The 25950-nt window shown below is 43.6% G+C and overlaps 1 protein-coding gene across 4 annotated transcripts in view; it reads left to right on the top strand.

Moving 5' to 3' along the window:
- Positions 1-20801, top strand: part of PAK1 (p21 (RAC1) activated kinase 1) — a 72760-nt gene extending 51959 nt beyond the window's left edge. For all 4 annotated transcript variants that reach the window (XM_075851361.1, XM_075851360.1, XM_075851363.1 and 1 more), the window contains exons 8-15: positions 678-741; positions 5262-5310; positions 6517-6629; positions 6804-6921; positions 14880-14979; positions 15458-15654; positions 18418-18555; positions 20507-20801. In XM_075851361.1, coding sequence (XP_075707476.1) covers positions 678-741; positions 5262-5310; positions 6517-6629; positions 6804-6921; positions 14880-14979; positions 15458-15654; positions 18418-18555; positions 20507-20593 — 866 coding nt within the window. In that variant the 3' untranslated portion in view covers positions 20594-20801. The remainder of the gene's footprint in view (positions 1-677; positions 742-5261; positions 5311-6516; positions 6630-6803; positions 6922-14879; positions 14980-15457; positions 15655-18417; positions 18556-20506) is intronic.
- Positions 20802-25950: the final 5149 nt, after the last annotated feature.

Genomic DNA, 25950 nt, shown 5'->3' with positions numbered 1-25950 from the left:
TTATTTTTCGCATTTTTTGCTGCGATTTATTACAAAACTGACGTAAAAACTGAGCATTTTGTGAAAACTACGTAATGCGAATGGTTCGCGCCCACAACCGTTTTTTTTTTTTTTTTTTGTTCTTCAGCGCGCAATCTTCTTTTTTTGCGGATAGCGCGCTGACCCATTCGTTATATGGGGCCATTCACACATCAGTTTTTTTTGTGGATCCGTTGTTCCGTTCTGCAAATTATAGAACATGTCCTGTCCCCGTCCGTTTTTGAGGACACATGCCGCCATCCAAGTCGATAGGTTCGCAAGAATATCGGACAGCGCACAGAAGTCATCTGTGTGCTTGTCAAATTTTGCGGATACGTTGCTAGGAAACGCCTAGGAAACTCGATCACGTGACCTTCCTATAGATGCAGACCGTGAAATACGGATGACATTACAGACCCCAAAACAGATACTAGGATCCGTAGTTTGCGGCAATGGTCGGTTGCATGAGGCCTTAATCATTGTATTTTAAAAGAAAAAAGTTAGAACAAGGATTAGGCACAAAATGTCTGCTTTCTTTCTAAAACAGCGCCACACCTGTCCGCAGGTTGTATCTGGTATTGCAGCTCCGTTTCATTGACGTGAATGCGGTTGATGTGCAATACCACACACAAATATGTAAATATCTTCTGTATTGGCAGGAAGTATCGTCAGCGTGGGGGACCCCAAGAAAAAATACACCAGTTTCGAGAAGATCGGACAGGGGTGAGTAAATCATTTCTATCACTGAGATTTTTGGCATGTTGATTGGATAGGCCATAATTATCTGATTGTCGGGGCCCCCGACTGTTGGGACCCATTCATGAGTGGGGGTGGCCGGTCCCGTCAGAGGAGAGACCACACATGGATTCTAGATCAGCGTGAGCTCCCCTATTATTGGGATTAAAGGGGTGGATGTTACTATTTTGTTCTTATTTTATATTTTTTTTACCCGTTTCTGGGAAAGCTGGGTGAAAACCAATATCCAATATAGCTCCCACAGGAACGGTCACACAAACTTTCTAAGTATTTGAATAGCAAATTTGCCAATTCATGAGTATAGGGAATGTATCAATATCAGAGTAGGCAGCTTTACCATGCAGGAGTCTAGGAAAGCTGGATAGCTATTAATATAGCAGCTGTTTAACACCCCACTGTTTTAGACCCTGGCTTTATGGGTGCGGGGAATAAAATCGTGCACAACTAGGCCGGTTTATCATTTAGGAGTTTGGGAAAGTTGGGTGACAATCATTTGGGTAGCTATAACACCTCCCAAAGGGGTTGTCACTCAGATACCCACGGAGCTTGGGAAAGCTGGGTGACAACCCTTGTGTGAGCTGAAATGTTGGCTTATTTATTTCACTGCGCAGAACACAGGGGGCAAAGTCGATCCCAGCGATACCTGTTATTAAGCAGGAGACCTCGGACTATACAGCGCACTATAGACCCTAATATATCAGAGCATTGGATCAATAACCATTCGATACTACATGGAATTCCTATAATCTGGCACCTGGTAATCCAGAACTGCACGATAGCCGGGAGGCTCACAAGTCATCCTTTTCCATTTTTTAATTCTATCTGTTCCTGGGAAAGTTGGTTGACATCAGATATGTCCTTTGCCCCCGATTTACATTATCGCTACGTAACAAGGTAGGTTTACCTTTCAGTACTCTAAGAAAGCTGGGTAGTAGCTGGGCTATTCGGCCTGCACCACCTGTTATATTATCACTGCATAACAAGATAGGTTTTCCTTTTAGGACTCTAGGAGAGGTGGATGGAAGCTGGAATGGCAACCATTTTAGTTGTCACTCAGCTTTCCCAGACCCCTGAATGGCAAATTACCACGTCATGCACCCTTGAATGCATTATCTCTATATAACATGGTGGAATTGGTTTTAACAGGACCCTAGGAAAGCTGGAATGGCGACCATTTTAGCTGTGACCCAGCTTTCTCAGACCCTTGAAGAACAAATGTACTTTTCATGCAGCCTGTACGCCCCCCTATACATTCTCCCTACATAACGAGCTAGGTTCGCCTTTCAGGACGAGAGCTGGGTAGCAACTGAAATGGTGACCGTTTTAGTTGTGACTCCGCTTTCTCAGATCCCTGAACAGCAAATGTACCTTGTCATGCAACCTGTACCTCCGTTTACATTATCATAACATAACGAGGTGGGTTTGCTTTTCAGGACTCTAGAAAAGCTGGAAGGGAATTGAACTCCTACACATTTTAGTTGTCACCCAGCTTTCCCAGAAACACACATGATGACCGAACAAGAGTAATATTTATTTGAAGTATTTCTTGGCAGTGACAGGTGCTGAGGGGTTTCTTTAAAATATTGTGCTGGCCCTTTAACAAGGTGCCATTTCCGACCCTGCGGGAGAGGGGACAGATTGTGGGTTTCGCAGGGGATTCAGTCCTGGATCAATAAACCGGTAGAGCGCCGCCATATCTCATCGCTCACGTTACCGGCCCCTCTGGGGGGCAATTGTTTAGTTATGCAGAACGCTACATTAAAAGCTCTTCTGGCAGAAGTTTTCAATAGTATGGGCCTGGCACACGGAGAGCAGCCCGCTGCCAGCAGAGCTAATAAGGCCTTGTGTGAGCCGGTCACGGGCCAGTGGGCACTCCGCATTTGCTCACAGTCGGGGAATGCCCCTGCCTGAGATTATCCGCATGAATGTTTTCTTTGTGTTCCTGTCAGCCTGGTTAAGCCTGGCAGGAGATGAGAGGCCGTCCGCCAGCCGCCTACAACACGATCTGTGCCCCCTGACATAAATGGGTCATAGGATGTGAGGACGAGCAAGAGAAATTTACATAACTCAACTCCTATATCGTGTGATCCATACACCTTACTTACGAAGGTGCCATGCAGGACTGTAGAAAAGCTGGGTGACACCCTCTGTTGTGGCTGATTGTCTGTCACCCAGATTTCCTAGTTGTTGATATAACCAAGAAAGATGTTTAAAGGGAACCCATCACTTACGGGCTGACATATGATCACATGGATGTTACAGGCCCAAAGCCCGAGGCTGCACTACTGAGAGATTCTGATGACCCCGTGTCTCCTTCTAATTTCAGTCTGGTGGAGTGTTGTCATGAAGATCTTAGCGATCTGAATCACCATCTAGATCAATGTCTACACATAAATAAATGCCTCATAGATATTGGTGTAGATGGTGAATTGAATCCGCAAAAGGTCTGCTCCGTGACCACTCCGAACCTGACAGAGATTCTGACTACAACACGTCCCCTCCTGATTCCTTGGCAGTGGGGACCCCCTGTTTGAACTATCCCTTTAAGCCCTTTTGCTGCCAGGGTTTTTGGGATAATCTTCACACTTTTGACTGCACCCCCCTAGAGTCACTGGATGCTGTACAGGGGGAGACCTGGTCATAACAGGCCGTGATCTTTCTTCCTGCTCTCAGTTGCAGCTCCCCCGTCCACCTCTCCCTACACAGACTTTTCATCCTGCTCCCCAAATTCAAACGAGTGCTGCACCCCGAATAATGTCCTTCAGGCTAAGATTCTGGGCCTTAATATGATATCTTGGCTCTATTGCATAGTCTAGTCCAGGCAGGCGTTAAAAGTCATGACATATTACGTACGTCTTTGGCAGTGACAGGGTTAATAATGAACTTTTTTCCATTCATATTACAATATTTTATAAAATTTAAAGGGGATTTCTACATGGTACCAAAAATCCCCAGTAATTATAGATCATATGTCCGACCCTGAGTTGTTCACTTCCCTCAAGTTTTTCGAAATTCTGTTGAGCCGCTTCTTCGTTAGAACACTTTCTTTTCTGTAAATTTTCCAACAGGAAGTGGCGGCCATTACATCTTCTACAGGGGGTGGTCACCTTTTTATTCCAGACTCCTGATTGGCTGATTTGCCCAGCAACAAAAGTGTCAATGTACAGGGTGGGCCATTTATATGGATACACCTAAATAAAATGGGAATGGTTGGTGATATTAACTTCCTGTTTGTGGCACATCAGTATATGGGAGGGGGGAAACTTTTCCAGCTGGCTGTTGACCATGGCGGCCATTTTGAAGTCGGCCATTTTGTATCCAACTTTAGTTTTTTCAATGGGAAGAGGGTCATGTGACACATCAAACTTATCGAGAATTTCACAAGAAAAACAATGGTGTGCTTGGTTTTAACGTTACTTTATTCTTTCATGAGTTATTTACAAGTTTCTGACCACTTATTAAATGTGTTCAAAGTTCTGCCCATTGTGTTGGATTGTCAATGCAACCCTCTTCTCCCACTCTTCACACACTGATAGCAACACCGCAGAAGAAATGCTAGCACAGACTTCCAGTATCCGTAGTTTCAGTTGCTGCACATCTCGTATCTTCACAGCATAGACAATTGCCTTCAGATGACCCCAAAGATAAAAGTCTAATGGGGTCAGATCGGGAGACCTAGGGGGCCATTCAACTGGCCCACGACGACCAATCCACTTTCCAGGAAACTGTTCATCTAGGAATGCTCGGACCTGACACCCATAATGTGGTGGTGCACCATCTTGCTGGAAAAACTCAGGGAACGTGCCAGCTTCAGTGCATAAAGAGGGAAACACATCATCATGTAGCAATTTCAGATATCCCATGGCCTTGAGGTTTCCATTGATGAAGAATGGCCCCACTATCTTTATCAGAAACTTGTAAATAACTCATGAAAGAATAAAGTAACGTTACAACCAAGCACACCATTGTTTTTCTTGTGAAATTCTCGATAAGTTTGGTGTCACATGACCCTCTTCCCATTGAAAAAACTAAAGTTGGATACAAAATGGCCGACTTCAAAATGGCCGCCATGGTCAACACCCAGCTTGAAAAGTTTCCCCCCTCCCATATACTAATGTGCCACAAACAGGAAGTTAATATCACCAACCATTCCCATTTTATTTAGGTGTATCCATATAAATTGCCCACCCTGTAGAACCAGGCGGATTTATCCATACAGGATTCCAGAATAGATGGGTGACCACCCCCTATAGGAGTTGTATTGGCTGCTACTTCCTGTTGGCACATTTGGAAAAATTTAGAGAGAAAAATACAGCAAAGAGAATTAAAAGAACAAAAAACTGGAGGGAAAAGTAGAATTAAAGGGCTTCTATATGATTTATATTTACTGTGGGTTTTTTTTAAATTCCAGATGGACGTACCCTTTAAGCATTTTGCAATTGAATTGTAGTTCTGGCTGCATGAAATGTCTCTTTTATTCTTTGCAGGGCATCAGGAACGGTTTACATTGCATTGGATGTGGCCACCGGACAAGAGGTAAAGTGTCCATGGCTGTCATACAGGGTGTGACACTGATGTGAACTCTACCCACCCCGCTACCCAAAAAATGGGTACCTCCCCACTCCTGGGACTTTAATATCCTCCGTATTCCTCCTATGGTCGGAGAGAAGGATGATGTACCTCTCCGTTGGTCCTTCCCTCTTTTGGAATACTCCAGCATAAGATCACAACTCTCATGAGGATTGGCATAACCTGAGCTTGGACCCCTTCTCCCTGGCACCCCATATCAGCCACAGAGTCCTCCTATATGATAAATCAGCCCTTACCCCATCTGTTTTCCGGTTACGTTTTAACACTTTGGTGGACCTAGTGCATTTATCCACCAACAGATATTCTTAATTGGCTTCCGATGTCTTGACAGTCTAAATAGATAGAATTATTTTTATGATCTTTAGTAGAGACTATTTTTTAGACACATTAATGGGAAAATGTTAGACTTACAGGTGACGTCTTCTCTAATTGGAGTCGTTAACTTTCCTTTTTCTTCTTTATCTGACCCAGACGGCCATGATGACTCCTCCCGACCACAACTCGTCTCTGCAGAGTTTGCATCCCAGATGTATTTGGCTCTTCGCTATTCCAGCACCCTCCCCACCTATTCCTCCTGCCCCATTTGCCCCCATTACTGCACCTGCTTTGTTACAGTGTCCCCAAATACTGTACTACAGAAGTTAATAAGTGCCACACATATAGTGACGCAAAGTGCCCCAATAGGGCCAGATAGTGACCAGATAGTAATACTGCCCCATGCAGTAATAGTGCCCCCTCACTGTAGTAGTCCTCTAAGTGCCCCCTTTGTGCCCCACACAGTAATAATGCCCCTCTGTGCCCCATACAAAATTAATATATCTGCCACACAGCAATAATGTCTACTTCTGTGCCCACTCCATACAGTAATAGTGCCCCTGAAAATTAAAAACGTATACTTGCCTAACCCTGTTCCCACGACGCAGGCAGTGCAATGCAGTGACGGTCACGCGCCGCCTGCCACTGATGCCTGTTAGAGAGAATGGCGTGGTAGGGAAGAGTCAGATACAATTAAAAGTTGTGCCGCCGCCATGTGGCTCGGTGCAGATTTGCTGTTTGCCCTATGGTTAAAGCGGCCCTGTCTTTGCCTATTTGTAGATGGTCCTCTCATTCCAAGCAGTATTGAAATATTGTAATATTTTTTTTTTTATACAGGTGGCAATTAAGCAAATGAATTTAAAACAGCAGCCAAAGAAAGAGTTAATCGTTAATGAGATTCTTGTAATGAGGGAAAACAAGAATCCAAATATTGTCAACTATCTTGACAGGTGAGTTGAATCTGGGGAGGGGGGGGGGGGTTGGAGTTCATTTTTGGTATTTTTTTTCCTAGAGGCCACAGACTCATGACTGGCCGCTGGGAAACAGGACCCAAAAATATGTTTGCTTCTCCTGGTCTTCAGCGTGAATGGTTGCACCTCATGGAATAACATTTGTGATTGCAGTTACCTGGTCGGGGAGGAGTTGTGGGTGGTGATGGAGTACCTGGCAGGAGGGTCACTAACGAACGTGGTCACAGAGACCTGCATGGAGGAAGGACAGATAGCAGCCGTGTGCCGAGAGGTAATGATTTCTTTCCATCTGCCTAATCACTAAATACATCAATGTTCACACACATCACTGCCACTATTTAAGCCAAGCAGGATGTAGATATTGATATGGATGGGGATTTTTACCTTTTTAAAAAGTCACTTTTGTTTCAACCAACTCTCCATAAATCAATAATACCAGCGAAGATAAGAAACTTTATTTAGTTCTAAATCTTATTACAGAAGAATGCCTCATTCTCCACTTATCAGACTCTTCTTCCCCCTCCCCTGCCACCTGTGTTGATTATTCACTTCCACTTGACTAATAAAATGTATTATGAGAGAGGTAAAGATCAGACTTCTCAGCCACACTGAGGGATCAGGTTACAGCTACTGCCTGTGGAAGTCTATGGAGAGGGGAGAGGAGGAGAGAGCATCTACATGATCTCCTGTTCTCTCTGTGCTGTGTATGGGAGGCATCATAGCAGATAGTCTCCGCCCACTCGAGCTGTGATCAGGGAAAACTGATAATTATAGATGGAGACTGCAGAAGGGAAAACTGCTAAAAATTGCAAGATACAAGTCGTCATATAATGGTCAGGAATAGTGTTATTACACACACCCACCCACACACACACACACACACACACACTATTATTTTAAGGTCTCCATGACAACATTGCACCTGATAACAAGTCCCTTTGAATTTCTGTCACCAGAATGTCTCAGTAGTGCCGCCCCATGGTTTGGGGCCAGTAGCTTTAACCCCTTAAGGATGCGGCCTAGTTCGGTCTTAAGGATGAAGTGATTCTCCGCATTCTCCCAAAGCCATTACTTTTTTACTTTTCAGTCTAAGCCGCTGTATAAGAGCTGGTTTGTTGCGATGAGTTGTATGTATCAGTGGCCCCATTTTGGGGTACATGTAATGTATTGGCCAGCTTTTATAAGAATCAAAGTTTGAAGCATAATGAAGAAAAAAAAAACAGCAATTCTGCCTTTTGTCTTTTCCAATTTGTTGTTACGGCGTTCACTATGCGCAATAAATGACATGTTTTCTCTATTCTGCGGGTCGTTCCAATTATGGCGATACCAACTTTATATTTTTTTATTTTTTTATTTTTTTACCGCTTTGAAAAAGATACTTTGTTTTTGTGTCACCACATTCTGAAAGCCATAAAAAAAAGTTTAAATTTTTCTATAAACTCTAAACTTTTCTTTAACTTTCTTTTTTAGTCCCTCTGTGGGACTTGAACATGCGATGCTCTGATTACTTCTAGCATACGTCTTCTGTATTGCAGTGTATTTTGCCCATCAGTATTCTACTGACAAACACCTATTAGGTCCTGCCGTAGGCTCTCTTACATAGTAGCCCTGGAGGCTAATGTTAGGCCTTCGGCTGCCATGGCAACGCATCAGCACTTTGTGATAGCGTTGCGGGGTGCCAGTGGGCTTGCAGAAGGAGCCTCTCCCTCTGTAAAACCACTTAGGTGCCTTAATTGCTATTGACAGTGCCGTCTGAGGGGTTAGAGTGCCATTATGTAGCCTGCACCTGCAAGTGATGAAGTGGACTCCTGTGCCCGCACCATCACTGTGCTGTAAGGCTGAGTTCACACAGGGCGGATACGCTGCGTAAAAGCATGCAGCGTATCCGCCCTGTGCACCGCAGAGAATTCCGGAAGAAAAAGCGCTCCAAACTTTGCGGTTTTTCGACCGAAATGTCCGCTGCGGAAAACTTCAGCATTTAGCAGGCCGGCCTCCTGGGATGATGTTTCATCCCAGGAGACCACTGCAGCCTGTGATTGGCTGCTGCTGTGGTCACATGGCATGAAGTGTCATCCCAGGAGGCCGGCCCTCTGACATCATCCAGGCCCGCCTCCTGTGATGATGTTTCATCCCTTGCGAACCCCGCTACAGCCTGTGATTGGTTGCAGTGGTCACATGGGATGAAAAGTCTTGAGTGGAACAGACTTCAGGGTAAGTATGAGGTTTTTTTTTTTTCCCAGTTGCGATTTTTGCAGCGGAATTGCTGCGATCCCACTGTGAAAAATGCAACAACTGCTAATTGTTGCGGGTTTTACCTCCGCAATAAATTCAATGGGGAAAACCCGCAACAGATAGATAGGGAGCGTTTACGCAAATACAATTGATGTGCTGCCCAATAAAATTCCGCACTGCCGGTCAATTTCTAAGCGTTTTTTTCCGCTCCGTATTTACGCAGCGTGTGGATGAGATTTGTTTTGTCTTATCCACTTTTCTGCTACTGTATTTGCTGCGGATTTTCCGCAAAGAATTCCATTGCGGAAAAACCGCAGTATTTACGCAACATGTGAACTGACCCTAACAGTATGGCAGTTTGTGGGAACGGCCGGCTTACCGTAAAGTACTACACCACTGCTCATTCATTTCAATACACCTCCCGAATCATTTATTTAGGTAAATAAACAAGTTTTGTGGTCATGAGCATTGTTTACCAATGAATTGAGCCTTGAGTTCCTCAACCGATTAATGACCGGGCCTGAAAAGGCGTTCATGACCTGCTAAATGTTTCCGTTTTTGCCTCTCAGCCTTTCAGCAGCCATAACTTTTTTTTTTCATTGACAGGGCTGTATGAGGCCTTGTTTTATGCAGGAAAAATTGTATTAGTCTTTTGCGCAGTTTGTTTTTATAAATTCTAGGAAAAAGCAATTCTCCATCGTTTTTTATCCCGTTCTTGTTTCACGCTAAATAACCTATTAAATTAATTATTCGGGTTATTACGGCCATGTAGATACCTTATTTATGTAGGTTTTATGTAATATATGGGCAATAAAAGATTTTTTATGCAAAATAATGACACTTTTTAAAAAAAATAAAAATCCCATTAAGGGCTAACTTTTTTATTTCCAACTTTATTTTTTACTAAAAATGTATTATCATACCTCTGTATGCTAATACATTATACTGTGTCGCTATGACGCTGGCTGCTGTTAGGGCAGCGCATTCTGAGCAGACAGCCCTGGGGTCCTTACTAGGTCCCCAGGGCTCACTGCAGAGGGATTCCCCAGTCTTTGATCCCGTCACTGCATTTCCAGTGTTGCGATCAAAGAGGGGAGTTCCCTTTGATCATGTCAGGACCGCAGCGATCAAAGGTTTAAACAACTGGGGTCGGAATGTTTTCCGATCCCAGCTGTGTTTAGCAAGCTGCTCTAAGTTCAGGAGCTGTAATTTACCACTCCTGCTTAGAGGAGCGCTCATCAGCCTCTTCTACAGCGACGCCAAAAGACGTCGCTGTAGACAAAGGACCTGCACCGCCTGCCGTCAAAAGACGGTGGGTGGTCGTAAAGGGGTTACGTTTTTCTCTCATCAAAGTATCCACTCTTAGCAGCGATCACAGCAGCGTAGACGCAGGGAATTCTGTCGGTCAACTTGTATAAAGCTTCGGCTCCGATTGCCACCCACTTGGTGCGACTCCCAATGGTGACTTTGGCTCGTAACTTTCGCAACTCAAACACACCTGTGCTGAGGATCCCAAAGTAGTGCAGGTGGATTGCAATCTGGACTATGGAGTTGGCCGTCCATGTTCTCCAGCACCTGTTGTCGTTCTGTTGACTGAATACATTTTTTGTAATGACAGGAGGTATATTTTGGGTCGTATCTTGCTATAGTGTGAAACTACAACCAATTAGACGGGTGCTGAAAGGCATGGCATGGTGCACCAGGATGTTGTGGTAGTACTTGGAGTCCATGAATCCCTTTGATCTTCTAGTAAGTCACTAACCGCACCACCTCCGAAAAATCCCCATTCTTAACCGTGGTCTGAATGGCAGCAGGAAGCATGCGCTCACAACAAAAAAACTTTCACCTCTTGGAACTTCAATTTGTCTGTGGAAAAACTTCCACTGACTAGTGGTCCAGCTCATGTTCTCACTTCTTTTTATTAATGGTCCTAAGCAACGGTTGGTCGGGCTGCTGCACCTCCTTTCAAGCCATTGACTACAAAGCGGCATTTCACAGTCGCGATTGACGCGCTTTTCTTCCTCGTTTCCATCAGAGCAGCACGGATCTGATGAGCTGTTTTGTATTTGTCCGGTTTGGAACACACTGATAAATTTGTCCTCCTGTTTTGTGGTCAGTCGAGGTTGTTCAGGTCATGGTCGATCAAGTACACCATGGGTCGGCAACATGTGGCACCCGTGCCACAGCTGGCACGAGGGGCCATGATCTCTGGCATGTGCTTCCGGTGTCCGGGGCCGTCTTATGCAGCGGCGCTGAACACCGGGCGAGAGAGCGGAGCGCCGCTTCCTTAGGAGAGCAGAGCGGTGCTTCAGTTTCAACTTCCTTATCGATCACTAATAAACGGGAGAGCAGAGTGACTCTTTATTCTGTGGTTCTTGATGCTGAGCACTGGGTGGCGCTGGTGCTTGGCAATTACACAATGCAGCACCGCTCTTTCACCTGGTGATCAGCGCCGGTGCCATCACTGGTCTCTGAAAGTTGGGTAAAGTCCGTCTAGAAATCAACGCCATAGTGGCAAATATTTCAAGCTTCTTTGTCCCACCCCATCACAACGAATGTCTGGCAGGTGTTTCCACCATGTATGTCCCAGACTCCCCCACCCTGAGGAAATCTCTGGCAGTTTTTTCTCTTCTGTGCAAACTCCCCCCCAAGAAAATCTCTGGCTGTTCTCTCTCTCCTATGTGCACCTCCCCTCCCCTAATCTGATTCAATAGCCATGGTCTCTCCTAAGTGCAACCCCTGTCCCGAAGCTAATGTTCAGTAGCCGCGGTCTCTCCTATGTGTGTGGGGTGTTTCCTGGTCACTCACCAGGTATTGTAAACGGTTGCGTGTTTTGCTCTCACCCTCTTGTGTGTGTGCCCCCCCCCCCAGTGTCTGTCTTGTTTGTTTGCATCCTCCGATTTCGCTATGTCTTCCCAGTGGGCGAGGCTGGGTTTCCTAGCAACCGAGGAGATCCTCAGCCCTGCACTAAGGAGAGTTCCCATTGAGCCCTGTGTTAGTGCACAGATCAGGTGACCGCACTGGTCAAGGTGATTGGTGCGGCATATGGATAGATAGAGGTTAGAGAGAGAGAGAAGGGGTGGAGTTAGAAAAAGGCGGGAAAGCGTGAGGTAATGACCGTGGAGGGAGTTAGAGGGACAATAGGTAGAAAGAAGCTGAACATTTGAGTGTCTGGGAATCTAACACCACAAAGTGTCATCAAGTCAGAGGGACCTGAGAATAAGGTCTGAATATTGACTGAATAAATTATATCCAGAATATAATTATCAAGTGAAGTCTGGTCGTCCCTCCCCTCCTTGTGGTAATTTGATTGAACAGTCGTCTTTGAAGTAATGTTTCCTGGTTATAAATATACAAGTTACGAGCACGGTATGTTTGTTGTAGCCAGTGCAAAACGGTCTTAAAGGGGCAGTAATCATCTTATTCAATGGACTGAATTGCATGGACTATGGACTATCTACTTATAGGGTATGTTCACACGCAAACTCAAAAACATCTGAAAATACGGAGCTGTTTTCAAGGGAAAACCGCTCCTGATTTTCAGACGTTTTTTAAGCCACTCGCGATTTTCACGGCGTTTTTCGTGGCGTTTTTTCCGGCCGTTATTTGAGCTGTTTTCAATGGTCTATGAAAAACGGCTCCAAAAACGTCCCAAGAAGTGACCTGCACTTCTTTTTCGTGGGCGTTTTTTTTACGCGGTCGTTTTTTAAAATGGCTGCGTAAAAAAACGGCCCATCGGAAACAGAACGCAGTTTTTCCCATTGCAATCAATAGGCAGATGTTTGGAGGAGTTCTGCTTCCGATTTTTCGGCCGGAAAAACAACCGAAAATAGCCCGTGTGAACATACCCTTACTTTACAATACCCCCTTAAATAATTGTGCCTAAGGTACTTGCACTGTGCGCGAAAGGTAGCGGTGCCTCCGCAACAACCCGCGTAGGTGTAGCAGGGGTAAGAGGGCGTCCTCCACAAAGGAACCTGGTGCAACCCGGTGACGTAGGTAAATAAAGACATCGGGATAAGCCGTGTGGTAGAGAGTGGCGTCTCTGACCAGTGGCAGCACTATAGAAGGCGGAACCTGTGTGTCCACCGATTCCTTTGACACAAACTGGCACGGTGGGAACTCCCGACCTCGGTTATTGACCACTTTCCCGAAACTTATACGCTGCTGTTTAATAAAGAAGTTGATTGGTTGTTAGTCTGCCTACAGTGTATCATCAATAAATCCACATTACATGTGCACCCTCCCTCCCCCCCCCCCTCATCTAAGCTGACGATCAGTAGCCGCACTCTCCCCTATGTGCACCCTCACCATCCCCTAAGCGGGTGGTCAGTAGCTACGGTCTCTCCTATGTACACCCACCGTCCCCTAAGCGGGTGGTCAGTAGCTACGGTCTCTCCTATGTACACCCCCCACCCCCTGAAGCCGGTGTTCAGTAGCTACGGGCTCTCCTACGTACACCCACCATCCCCTAAGCGGGTGTTCAGTAGCTACGGTCTCTCCTACGTACACCCACCATCCCCTAAGCGGGTAGTCAGTAGCTACGGTCTCTCCTATGTACACCCCCCACCCCCTGAAGCCGATGTTCAGTAGCTACGGTCTCCTATGTACACCCCCCACCCCCTGAAGCCGATGTTCAGTAGCTACGGTCTCCTATGTACACCCCCCACCCCCTGAAGCCGATGTTCAGTAGCTACGGTCTCTCCTATGTACACCCACCATCCCGTAAGCTGGTGGTCAGTTGCGTGGCTCACTGGTTACTTCATCTCAGATTTTTTTATTTTGTTTTATCGGTACGCCATACCCCAGACGTACACTCTTCTTTTCAGTGTATTTCTTGTAGGTACACTGCATGCCAACAAGAGAAACCTTCTCTAGACTAGCACTGTCCCGCTGACTATGCCCTGCCTTTCTCAAGGCGACTATGGCAGATCGCTTTCCAATTGATCACTCCTTCCTGGGAGCCATTTACGAGAACACTTTAGATGTTTTCGCAAGTTTACACAATACAAGGTGAACACCGGACTTCTTTCACTGTGTACAGTGGGGATTTTGAAACCTGTGTAAGAGAGAAACTATCTTTGTTGCCCATAGCAACCAATCACTGCACAGCTTTCATTTCTCAAGAGCAGAATATGAAATGAAAGCTGTGCTGTGATTGGTTGCTATGGGCAACAAAGATAGTTTCTCTCCTACACAGATTTCAGGGATATTTATATAAATAATGTATAAATACGATGCATGCCGGCGCTGAAAGTGTTTAAAACCGTACATCAACTCATTTCTATGCAAAACACACGTATCGCGTTCATCCTTTACAGAGAAATCGTCGAACCTGGGGGTGTATTGAAATTTCTGAGCAGTAGTGTATGGCGTGGCAAGGCGGGAAGGGGTTAAGCAATCTGGTCTCGGCCTACAAGTACGATATTAAAAATGTTTCCGCATGAAGGGCCTATTTAATTATCTTCCGGGAGGTCTTCTGCCAGTAGAAGGTAGTCACTTTTTCACATGGGGGATAACTCTGCGCTTGAAATAAATGGCCGTAATAAATCACCTACACTGGTTTTGTGATGACACGGATTCCCTTTCTCTAATACTAGATTTTGTTTTTTGCTTAGATCAGAAAAGCAATGATAAATATGCAATTTGGGCAGGGGGCACATACTTTTTCAGCTCATTGGGTTTCACTCATTAGCTAAAATTTCTTAAACTGGTCTGGGAAAATTAAAGTTGTACTTTAGTTGCTATGGGCAACAAGGCCTGTCCCCCGTCGTCCCCCATCTTTTATTCTCTGTGTCCTCATCTGACCAGAAACCTCCAGGGAACTCCCTGCAGGGCGTATGTCACCATCTCTGGACCACAGATGAGATTAGAGGGGTCCACCGCGGCGTTAATGAGCGTTCATATAGAACAGGCCGTATGTCTGCTGTGTGACGTGAATAAATGTGACTGTTGCGACTCGGCGGCTGTAACCTTGTTGTCCGGTCTTCTCTGCAGTGTCTTCAGGCCTTAGAATTCCTGCACTCAAACCAAGTCATCCACCGGGATATAAAGAGCGACAACATCCTGCTGGGGATGGACGGATCCGTGAAATTAAGTACGTGACTCCAGACCGGCGATGTCATCTTAAGAGAGCGAGGGGGGTTCCTCCTTTTAGTATAAGGGGTAGTTAATTTTTCACATGGGTGATAACTGCTGCAGCAGTACATCGATTACATAGACTACAGCGGTGGCCGGTCACATGGCGAAGAGTCGTGCCGTCATGAAGGACAACTGTGCCGCTAGACTTCCGGTCCCCCACCAGCGCTATAAAAATCAATTAAAATCTCATAATCAGCACGACGGGGGGCCGGAATGTATATTAGCGAGTGTATCACATACTATAACCCCTTTAAGTTAGAAAAAAGGGGGATGAAAAAGGAGTGTGAGAGTCCCAAACACCTGTTGGCCAGAATCATAGGTACTATGTTATTAATGTTGAGGTTCAGATATAATTTTGGGGCATAGGTGAAGGAATCCTCATATTACTGAGAGCCTGTAGTTTTATAACTGAATATTGTTTTCTCTTCTTTTAGCGGATTTTGGGTTTTGTGCCCAGATCACCCCAGAACAAAGTAAGCGCAGTACAATGGTCGGAACCCCCTACTGGATGGCACCTGAGGTGGTAACACGCAAAGCTTATGGTCCAAAAGTGGATATCTGGTCTCTTGGGATCATGGCCATAGAGATGGTAGAAGGAGAGCCGCCATACTTGAATGAAAATCCTCTACGAGTAAATGACACACTTATAGTAGTTATATACTTATACATAGGGGGCAGTATTATAAAAGTTATATTCTTGTATATAGGGGCAGTATTATAGTAGTAATATTCTTGTATATAGGAGGCAGTATTATAGTAGTTATATTCTTGTACATAGAGGCAGTATTATAGTAGTTATATTCTTGTATATAGGGGCAGTATTATATTAGTTATATTCTCGTATATAGGGGGCAGTATTATAGTAGTTATATTCTTGTATATAGGAGGCAGTATTATATTAGTTATATTGTATATAGGGGCAGTATTATAGTAGTTATATTCTTGTATATAGGAGGCAGTATTATAGTAGTTATATTCTTGTATATAGGGGGCAGTATTATAGTAGTTGTATTCTTTGTATATAGGGGCAGTATTATAGTAGTTATATTCTTGTATATAGGAGCAGTATTATAATAGTTATATTCTTGTATATAGGAGCAGTATTATAGTAGTTATATTCTTGTATATAGGAGCAGTATTATAGTAGTTATATTCTTGTATATAGGGGGCAGTATTATAGTAGTTATATTATATATAGGGGGCAGTATTATAGTAGTTATATTCTTGTATATAGGAGGCAGTATTCTAGGAGTTATATTCTTGTATATAGGGGCAGTAGTATAGTAGTTATATTCTTGTATATAGGGGCAGTATTACAGTAGTTATATTCTTGTATATAGGAGCAGTATTATAGTAGTTATATTCTTGTATATAGGGGACAGTATTATAGGAGTTATATTCTTGTATATAGGGGCAGTAGTATAGTAGTTATATTCTTGTATATAGGAGGCAGTATTATAGTAGTTATATTCTTGTATATAGGAGGCAGTATTATAGTAGTTATATTCTTGTATATAGGGGACATTATTATAGTAGTTATATTCTTGTATATAGGGGACAGTATTATAGTAGTTATATTCTGGTATATAGGAGCAGTATTATAGGAGTTATATTCTTGTATATAGGGACAGTATTATATTAGTTATATTCTTGTATATAGGGGCAGTATTATAGTAGTTATATTCTTGTATATAGGGAGCAGTATTATAGTAGTTATATTCTTGTATATAGGGGGTAGTATTATAGTAGATATATTCTTGTATATAGGGACCGTATTATATTAGTTATATTCTTGTATATAGGGGGCAGTATTATAGTAGTTACATTCTTGTATATAGGGGCAGTATTACAGTAGTTATATTCTTGTATATAGGCGGCAGTATTACAGTAGTTCTTGTATATAGGGGCAGTATTATAGTGGTTATATTCTTGTATATAGGGGGCAGTATTTCTTGTATTTAGGTTGCAGTATTATGGTGGTTATATTCTTGTATATAGGAGCAGTATTATAGTAGTTATATTCCTGTATATAGGAGCAGTATTATATTAGTTATATTCTTGTATATAGGGGCAGTATTATAGTAGTTACATTCTTGTATATAGGGGCAGTATTACAGTAGTTATATTCTTGTATATAGGCGGCAGTATTACAGTAGTTCTTGTATATAGGGGCAGTATTATAGTGGTTATATTCTTGTATATAGGGGGCAGTATTATAGTAGTTATATTCTTGTATATAGGGGCAGTATTATAGTAGTTATATTCTTGTATATATGGGCAGTATTATAGCTGTTATATTCTTGTATATAGGGGCAGTATTATAGCTGTTATATTCTTGTATATAGGAGCAGTATTATAGTAGTTATATTCCTGTATATAGGAGCAGTATTATATTAGTTATATTCTTGTATATAGGGGCAGTATTATAGTAGTTATATTCTTGTATATTTGAGCAGTATTATAGTAGTTATATTCCTGTATATAGGAGCAGTATTATATTAGTTATATTCTTGTATATAGGGGGCAGTATTAAAGTAGTTATATTCTTGTATATAGGGGAGCAGTATTATAGTAGTTATTTTCTTGTACATAGGGGGCAGTATTATAGCAGTTATATTCTTGTATATAGGGGGCAGTATTATAGTAGATATATTCTTGTACATAGGGAGCAGTATTATAGTAGTTATATTCCTGTATATAGGAGCAGTATTATAGTAGTTATATTCTTGTACATAGGGGCAGTATTATAGTAGTTATATTCTTGTATATAGGGGGCAGTATTATAGTAGTTATATTCTTGTATATAGGAGCAGTATTATAGTAGTTATATTCTTGTATATATTAGCAGTATTATAGTAGTTATATTCTTGTATATAGGAGCAGTATTCTAGTAGTTATATTCTTGTATATAGGAGCAGTATTATAGTAGTTATATTCTTGTATATAGGGGGCAGTATTATAGTAGTTATATTCTTGTATATAGGGGCAGTATTATAGTAGTTATATTCTTGTATATAGGGGCAGTATTATAGCTGTTATATTCTTGTATATAGGGGCAGTATTATAGCTGTTATATTCTTGTATATAGGGGCAGTATTATAGTAGTTATATTCTTGTATATAGGAGCAGTATTATAGTAGTTATATTCTTGTATATAGGGGGCAGTATTATATTAGTTATATTCTTGTATATAGGAGCAGTATTATAGTAGTTATATTCTTGTACATAGGGGGCAGTATTCTAGTGGTTATATTCTTGTATATAGGAGCAGTATTACAGTATTTGTATTCTTGTACATAGGGGGCAGTGTTTGTCAGGCCACTGGCACCTCTCTTCCCCACCTCTTTTGGCAGACTGTTGATTGTTTCTTGGTATGTGATTGTTCTGTACACAGGCGCTCTATCTTATCGCTACAAATGGTACCCCAGAACTGCAGGAGCCAGAGAAGTTGTCTGTTACATTTAAGGACTTTCTCAACCGATGCCTGGAGATAGATGTAGAGAAAAGATGTTCAGCCAGAGATCTTCTACAGGTGATGTCTCCTCCCTCACTTGCAGCTTCTATTCTTTTTATATATCAAGAGGGGTTACAAATTTAGACCGCATTTGAATTTGTGGAAGCAAAAACATAGATTGGCTGTGTTCTTAAAGGGGTTCTCAACTCTGTACGATCCCTTTTCCTTTGATTCCTGAGACCACCAGCAATCAGCTGTAGACTGTGTGAGAACCCGTCACCAAGTGTTCAATTCTCCTGCAGCGCCACCCTAGGGGAAATGAAAGTGTTACACAATTCTCATATTAATCAATATGCTGTCTGAGTAATGCACAGACATGTAGGGTCCTGCAGAGAGAGATACTATTCGTAGCTTCTCTTCTCTGGGGAACAAATGAGTCCTCAACGCCACCCCCTCTGTTCACTCATAATTGTCTAATAGGGTATTTGAGAATGGGTTTCCTAAACCAGACCACTCAGATAAGGTGTTCCGTTTCCTGTGCCGGACTGCAGGGGAGATCACTGATTATAATGTCTTCCTGATCACGGTGGGTTGTATCCAGTATGTTTCCTCCTTTTGAGATGAAGATTATAGATGCGGCTCGGAGTGCAGATTATTTGCAGTAGAGAAGATTGATCGGTGTCTTGTCCTCTCCTCCTTGTCTGGTGCACGGTGCTTGGCTTCCCCTCCGCTGACCATATTGCACTGAGCAGGTGTCCTCTTCTGCAGAATAGGAGCGCTGAGATCATCATATATAAATAGACTCTCTATAGGAATGGCTCAGAACCCGGCACATTGTACATGGCGCCCTACCGGGACCAGTTAATGGGACAACGGCTGCCGGACCTTTCTTTATTCTGTTAGATATAGTAATACGCTTTGTTATTAGAGGTTTATTAAAACTGTGGTGAGGATCATAGTCTGGCGGTAAAGAACCTAATCACATTCTCTAGTAATGCTTATTACACTTCTTATTTAATTCAGTTTGGGCCAGGGAGCTGGAGAGGTGGCCACCTGGGATTGAGGCACTGGAGTGGGAGGCATATAAGGCAGGGCGCTGGAGGTGGAGCTACATGGGGCCAAGGCCTTGAGGGGGTGCCAATTGGGGCCGACTGTGTGGGACTGAGGCATTGGAGGAGGAGTACCACCTGGGCGGAGTCAGTAGAAGGTGGCCACCTGGGGTTGAGCATTAGAGGGGGGCCATGTGGGGTGGAGGTGCTGGAGTGGAAGAGTAACCTTGTTCTGGGGCACTGAAGGGGGGTTACCTGCGGGATCTACCTGGGGTTGAGGCACTGAGTTGTGCGACTTGGGGCTGAGGTGTTAGAGCGGGGGGCACCTGGGGCTCAAGTGTTGGGGGACACATGGGGCTTAGGCATTGGTGGAGGGGTTTACCTGGTGCTAACCACCCAGTCACCACCCAGCTTTCCTAAGATCCTGAATGACAGAGGTACCAAATTAAGCAGCAGTACTGACCCGTGGGATGCCTCGCTGTGCACCCAGGCAGAATTGCCATTCGGGATGTGGGAAAGATGGGTGATAACCTCGGTGGTTCCCTGCAATAGGCTTGTACATATAAACAATCATCATTTTACAGGTGAAATTGTCAGGTTATTTCTTGCATTACTCTTGTGCTGGTCTTGGATTACATTGTCTTATACACTAGTCACATCCAAAGCTGCATTGATAATTCTGTTGGTTTTGACCTACAATCCATCAGTCCTGTGCTGACAGGCACATCCCTTATAGCTGCGCTGAAATCCTATTGGACTACTGTACAGTGTTTGGTTTAAACATTACATCTCTCACAATGCCGTACAGCAGAGCATGCTCAGTACAAACACCGAACCTGCCGGGGGCAACCTTCAATCTTACAGGAGAGCTGCAGATAATGCAGCTTTGGATGTGAATGGAGTATAATGTTATGTTCCATGATTATTTCTGTTCTATCTATGGTAATGTTTCCTTCCGTTTTACGTTCTTTCCCTGACAGCACCCATTTTTGAAGGTCGCCAAACCCCTCTCCAGCCTCACACACCTCATAATCGCAGGTAAGGAAACGGCCAAGAAAAACCAGTAAATAATGGGACTTTTTGATTTGTGGACTACTGGCCTAAGCGTCATGGCTGCTCGCTCCTCCGGCTTTTCTACGTGTTCTTGCCTGGAACTCTGAGTATGGAACCGGCTGCCGCCCCCTGGAGGGCAACAGACTGAACTGTAAGCGACGTTTGTGGGACGTTTCTCTTTTTTTATGATTTGGAGCTTTGGAGATTAATGATCTGAATAAATGAGACCATCTTGTTCTCCACATGAGTCGTTGTGCGAGTTCTCTGCAATAATATCCGACTTATAAAGCAGCATGAAGGCATCCTGGGTTCCCTTAAAGGGCCGCTACACCTAAAGTTATCTTCTAATAGTGCAGCACGTTTTTAGAGGAGTAGCTATGAATGCCGCGATCTTCTCTGTCTGCAGCATGACCGTGGGAACAAAGTTGTCACGTATGATCCTAAAACTCATCGGAGGGGGAATACGGGTCCTATAGAGCCTGATATGAGATTAAGGAGCTATGGTGAGGGCCAAATAATTCATCTAAAGGGCAAGGTGCAGGGGCAAACAAATAGATTTTTAAAGGAGGATTTCCAAGTATGTTGGTGACCATGAAAGACTTCAAAATTACTCTACACCACCTCTGACTATACTCGCCAAGAAAATACATGAACTACATCGCATATAGCGATTGATGCTGCCACTTCATTCTGGGGTTCCACGGTTGGTCAGCAATTGAAAATTCTATAAACCCCTCTAAATATTACAATTATGTCTGCCTGCAAGTGCCACTAGAGGGAGCTCACTGCAGGAATGTATACAGTTCAATTACAGGTTTTTCTTTTCATGTAATCGTTTATTCCTTAACTGCCCTAGGTACAAGAAACCCCCTTTAAATTTTAAATGGGGGACCCCCTCTATTAGCTCGGAATTCCCTAATCGAGTATATGACAATGCTCTATTAACCACTTCCCTCCTCAGCCATTTTTCGGATTTTCACTTTTGTTTTTTCCTCCCCATCTTCCAAAACGTATAATTTTTCTTATTTTTCCATCTCTATAAGCCGTATGAGGGTTTGTTTTTTGCAAGTTTTAGTTTTTCATGGCACCATTTATTGTACCGCATTATGTACTGGGAAGCTGGAAAAAAATTATTTGTGGGGTGGAATGGGCAAAAAACAGCGATTACGCCATTTTTTTTGGGTGGGGGGGGGTTTTGTTTTTACGGCATCCAGGCGGTAAAAACGACATATTCACCTTATTCTACAGGTTGATTACGATTACGCCGATAGCAAATTTGTTTTTTATGTTTTACCACTTTAAAAAAAAAAAAGAAAACTATTTGCTAAATTAAAAAAAACTTTTGTCGCCGTATTCTGAGAGTCATAACTTTATAATTTTCCCATCAATTTAGCGATGTGAGGGCTTAAATTTTGCAGGCCGAGCTGCAGTTTTCACTTGTACCATTTTGGGGTATATGCGACTTTTTGACCACTTATTTAATTTTTTTGGAGCGCTAAGGTGACCAAAAACCAGCAATTTGTTGCAGACTTTTGGCATTCTAGCTGTTAATTTGCTGAGGTAATCGGGAGGAATTTCACCCCATGCTTCCAGAAGCCCCTCCCACAAGTTGGATTGGCTTGATGGGCACTTCTTGCGTACCATACGGTCAAGCTGCTCCCACAACAGCTCTATGGGGTTGAGATCTGGTGACTGCGCTGGCCACTCCATTACAGATAGAATACCAGCTGCCGGCTTCTTCCCTAAATAGTTCTTGCATCATTTGGAGGTGCTTTGGGTCATTGTCCTGTTGTAGGATGAAATTGGCTCCAATCAAGCGCTGTCCACAGGGTATGGCATGGCGTTGCAAAATGGAGTGATAGCCTTCCTTATTCAAAATCCCTTTTACCTTGTACAAATCTCCCACTTTACCAGCACCAAAGCAACCCCAGACCATCACATGACCTCCACCATGCTTGACAGATGGCGTCAGGCACTCTTCCAGCATCTTTTCAGTTGTTCTGCGTCTCACAAATGTTCTTCTGTGTGATCCAAACACCTCAAACTTCGATTCGTCTGTCCATAACACTTTTTTCCAATCTTCCTCTGTCCAATGTCTGTGCTTTTGCCCATATTAATCTTTTCCTTTTATTAGCCAGTCTCAGATATGGCTTTTTCTTTGCCACTCTGCCCTGAAGGCCAGCATCCCGGAGTCGCCTCTTCACTGTAGACGTTGACACTGGCGTTTTGCGGGTACTATTTAATGAAGCTGCCAGTTGAGGACCTGTGAGGTCCTGTGAGTACAAAGATGGCAGACCTGGGGGCCTTTGTTAGGCCCCCAGGCTGCCATAACAACCGTTGTTACCGTCCAATCGTGGCGCGGGGGGGGGGGGGGGGCGCGATGGCTTGTTTGAGGGGGCGCCCCCCTAAATCGAATACTTTAAATGCCGCGGTTGCGATTCACCGCGGCATTTAAGGTGTTAAACGGGCAGAATCAAAGTGAACTTTGATTCCGCCCGCTGGAGTGAGGTTTCGGCTGTGTAACACAGCCGTCACCCGCTGTGAATGGAGCGCGCTCAGCCCACGAGCCCGCACCATACTTCCCCTTAACCTGTGCGACAGAAATGCGGTGAGCAGGCGTAGATTTGCCACATACCTTATGCCAGCTTCTGGCGTACATTATGATAGTGCTGTTGTCCCGTCTGAGGACCCGCCCCTTTGTCTAAGCCCCACCCCCTTCTAGAAAGTTTCAGAAAGTCGCAAGAAAAGTAAAAAGGCGCAAATTTTAGCACGACTATGGCATGCGCCAAAATCGAAGACCTTTTTAATGCCAGGAACCTGGCGTAGACCCTTTTGATATATTCCCCTCATTGTATCCACTGTGAGACAAGGAGAATCCTGGAATATATAAGGGGAAACACCAACTTTCTACTATATTACTGGAATTGCTCCCTATACAATCGCGATGATCAAATAATCCTGTATGATGCCGGGACGTTCAGTTCTTCAGCGTGGCCTTGAGAATCTATCAGCAGAACGCAGGCGCCATTTACAATGTCAGGCCAAAAGATGGTTTTTGAACGTGAATGCCCTATAGCACCCCTACCCTATAATTGGAACAGTCCTTATTGGAATGTTTCAAGTCAATATGAGAAAATTGCTGTAATTCTCTTATATATTTCTATAGGTTCAGTTTGTAATGGCACAGATTTTTAGCGGTCAGGCCAGGAGAATGCTGGGGTGCATCCTATATATGACATTGATTATAGCGCGATATTATATGGTGTCCTGAATAGGACAATCGGACTGGACTGATCTGTGCAAATAATGAAATGTGGAGGAATGTTTACTGTTGGTTCACAGCACCACCTAGTGTAAGGAACTGTGCACTACACCCTCAAGTTTCTAAATTCACTTCTTGCGGGGCAGGGATTCTCTTCTACGGGTCCGGACAATACAAGGCCGCATTAATAATAGCGCGAGAACTGCAAGTTTTTAATGACTTATTGTGTGCACTGTGCATATCCCTTGGTAACTGGACTTCCTGCATCCGCTTGATACCTCGCCTGTTCTGGCTACTACCACTGCCCCCAGCTCTGCCTGCTTCTATTCTCGCCTACAGTCAGTTAATAGGGATTAATTTGACTGCATTTAGGTAGGTATGTCCAACTATACAGTAGTGAGTGTGTTGTATATGTGACTACTTCCAAGAATGTTGTGTGTACATATGTGGCTGCAAATGTAGTGAGCATGCTTATGTGTGGATCTATGTATGTAGTGAGCATGCTTATGTGTGGATCCATGTATGTAGTGAGCATGCTTATGTGTGGATCCATGTATGTAGTGAGCATGCTTATGTGTGGATCCATGTATGTAGTGAGCATGCTTATGTGTGGATCCATGTATGTAGTGAGCATGCTTATGTGTGGATCCATGTATGTAGTGAGCTTGCTTATGTGTGGATCCATGTATGTAGTGAGCATGCTTATGTGTGGATCCATGTATGTAGTAAGCATGCTTATGTGTGGATCCATGTATGTAGTGAGCATGCTTAGGTGTGGATCCATGTATGTAGTGAGCATGCCTATGTGTGGATCCATGTATGTAGTGAGCATGCCTATATGTGGATCCATGTATGTAGTGAGCATGCCTATATGTGGATCCATGTATGTAGTGAGCATGCCTATGTGTGGATCCATGTATGTAGTGAGCATGCTTATGTGTGGATCCATGTATGTAGTGAGCATGCCTATATGTGGATCCATGTATGTAGTGAGCATGCCTATATGTGGATCCATGTATGTAGTGAGCATGCCTATGTGTGGATCCATGTATGTAGTGAGCATGCTTATGTGTGGATCCATGTATGTAGTGAGCATGCTTATGTGTGCGTCCATCTATATAATGACTATACTCTGGAGGGTGGCACACAATGTTAAAGGAATATAAAGAATAACAAAAAGTCAGTGAGATTTTTTTTTATTTTTGCCGAGCTCATCCCTTCACATGCTGCTTTAATTTAGATGGGGAGAGGGTGACTGTGGTTTGTTTGTTTCCCCCCCCCATTTTTAAATGTTGGAGAACATGGAAATGTTTATGACCAGGTAAAAGGCATCCATGAAATCTTTGTACTGGGCCCACAAATCAGGGTGACAACCTCCACTTCAGTAATTTATGTACAACTGATCACAGACAGACCAAGATTTTTACAGACACATTACGAAAAACTGCTCAAAAACGGCTGAAGAAGTGACATGCACTTCTTTTTCGTGGCCGTTTTTTTTTACGCGGCTCGTCGGAACAGAACGCCGTTTTCTAATTGCAATCAATGGGCAGATGTTTTGGAGGCATTCTGCTTCCGATTTTTCGGCTGTTTACGGCCCGAAAATAAGCCGTGGGAACATACCCTAACATAGCGTGGGAAAGCTGCAAGCAGGGTTGTGATTGGTGAGTCAAATTCACTCCACCACCGCCAGGTCCTGTTTTAGACAGTGTGGCCATGGGCAAAGTTAAAAGTAGGGCCCCAAATGCTGAATTATTGTATCAATAATGCATCAATTCAGAAGTCGATGTGCAGAGAACTACATCGCTGATTTCTAGCACGTCCAAGAGTGTTGCAAGTCCCAAAGCATATGTCCCCTCACACAAAAAAATTATCTATATACAGTTATTAAATCATATCACTATACAGATAAAATATTGCGTGCATACTTTTACTGAATAATACCGCCACACCATAACCACATAGTGACTGAATAATGCCCCCATACTGTTAGTGAATAATACCGCCACACCATAACCACATAGTGACTGAATAATACCCCCATACTGTTACTAAATAATACCACCACACCATAACCACATAGTGACTGAATAATACCACATAGTGACT

Source organism: Rhinoderma darwinii, chromosome 2 (assembly GCF_050947455.1).
Source record: "Rhinoderma darwinii isolate aRhiDar2 chromosome 2, aRhiDar2.hap1, whole genome shotgun sequence".
Lineage (NCBI taxonomy): Eukaryota > Metazoa > Chordata > Amphibia > Anura > Rhinodermatidae > Rhinoderma > Rhinoderma darwinii.
The sequence above is the reverse complement of the archived record's forward strand: the minus strand, read 5'-3'. Positions and strand labels throughout refer to the sequence as shown.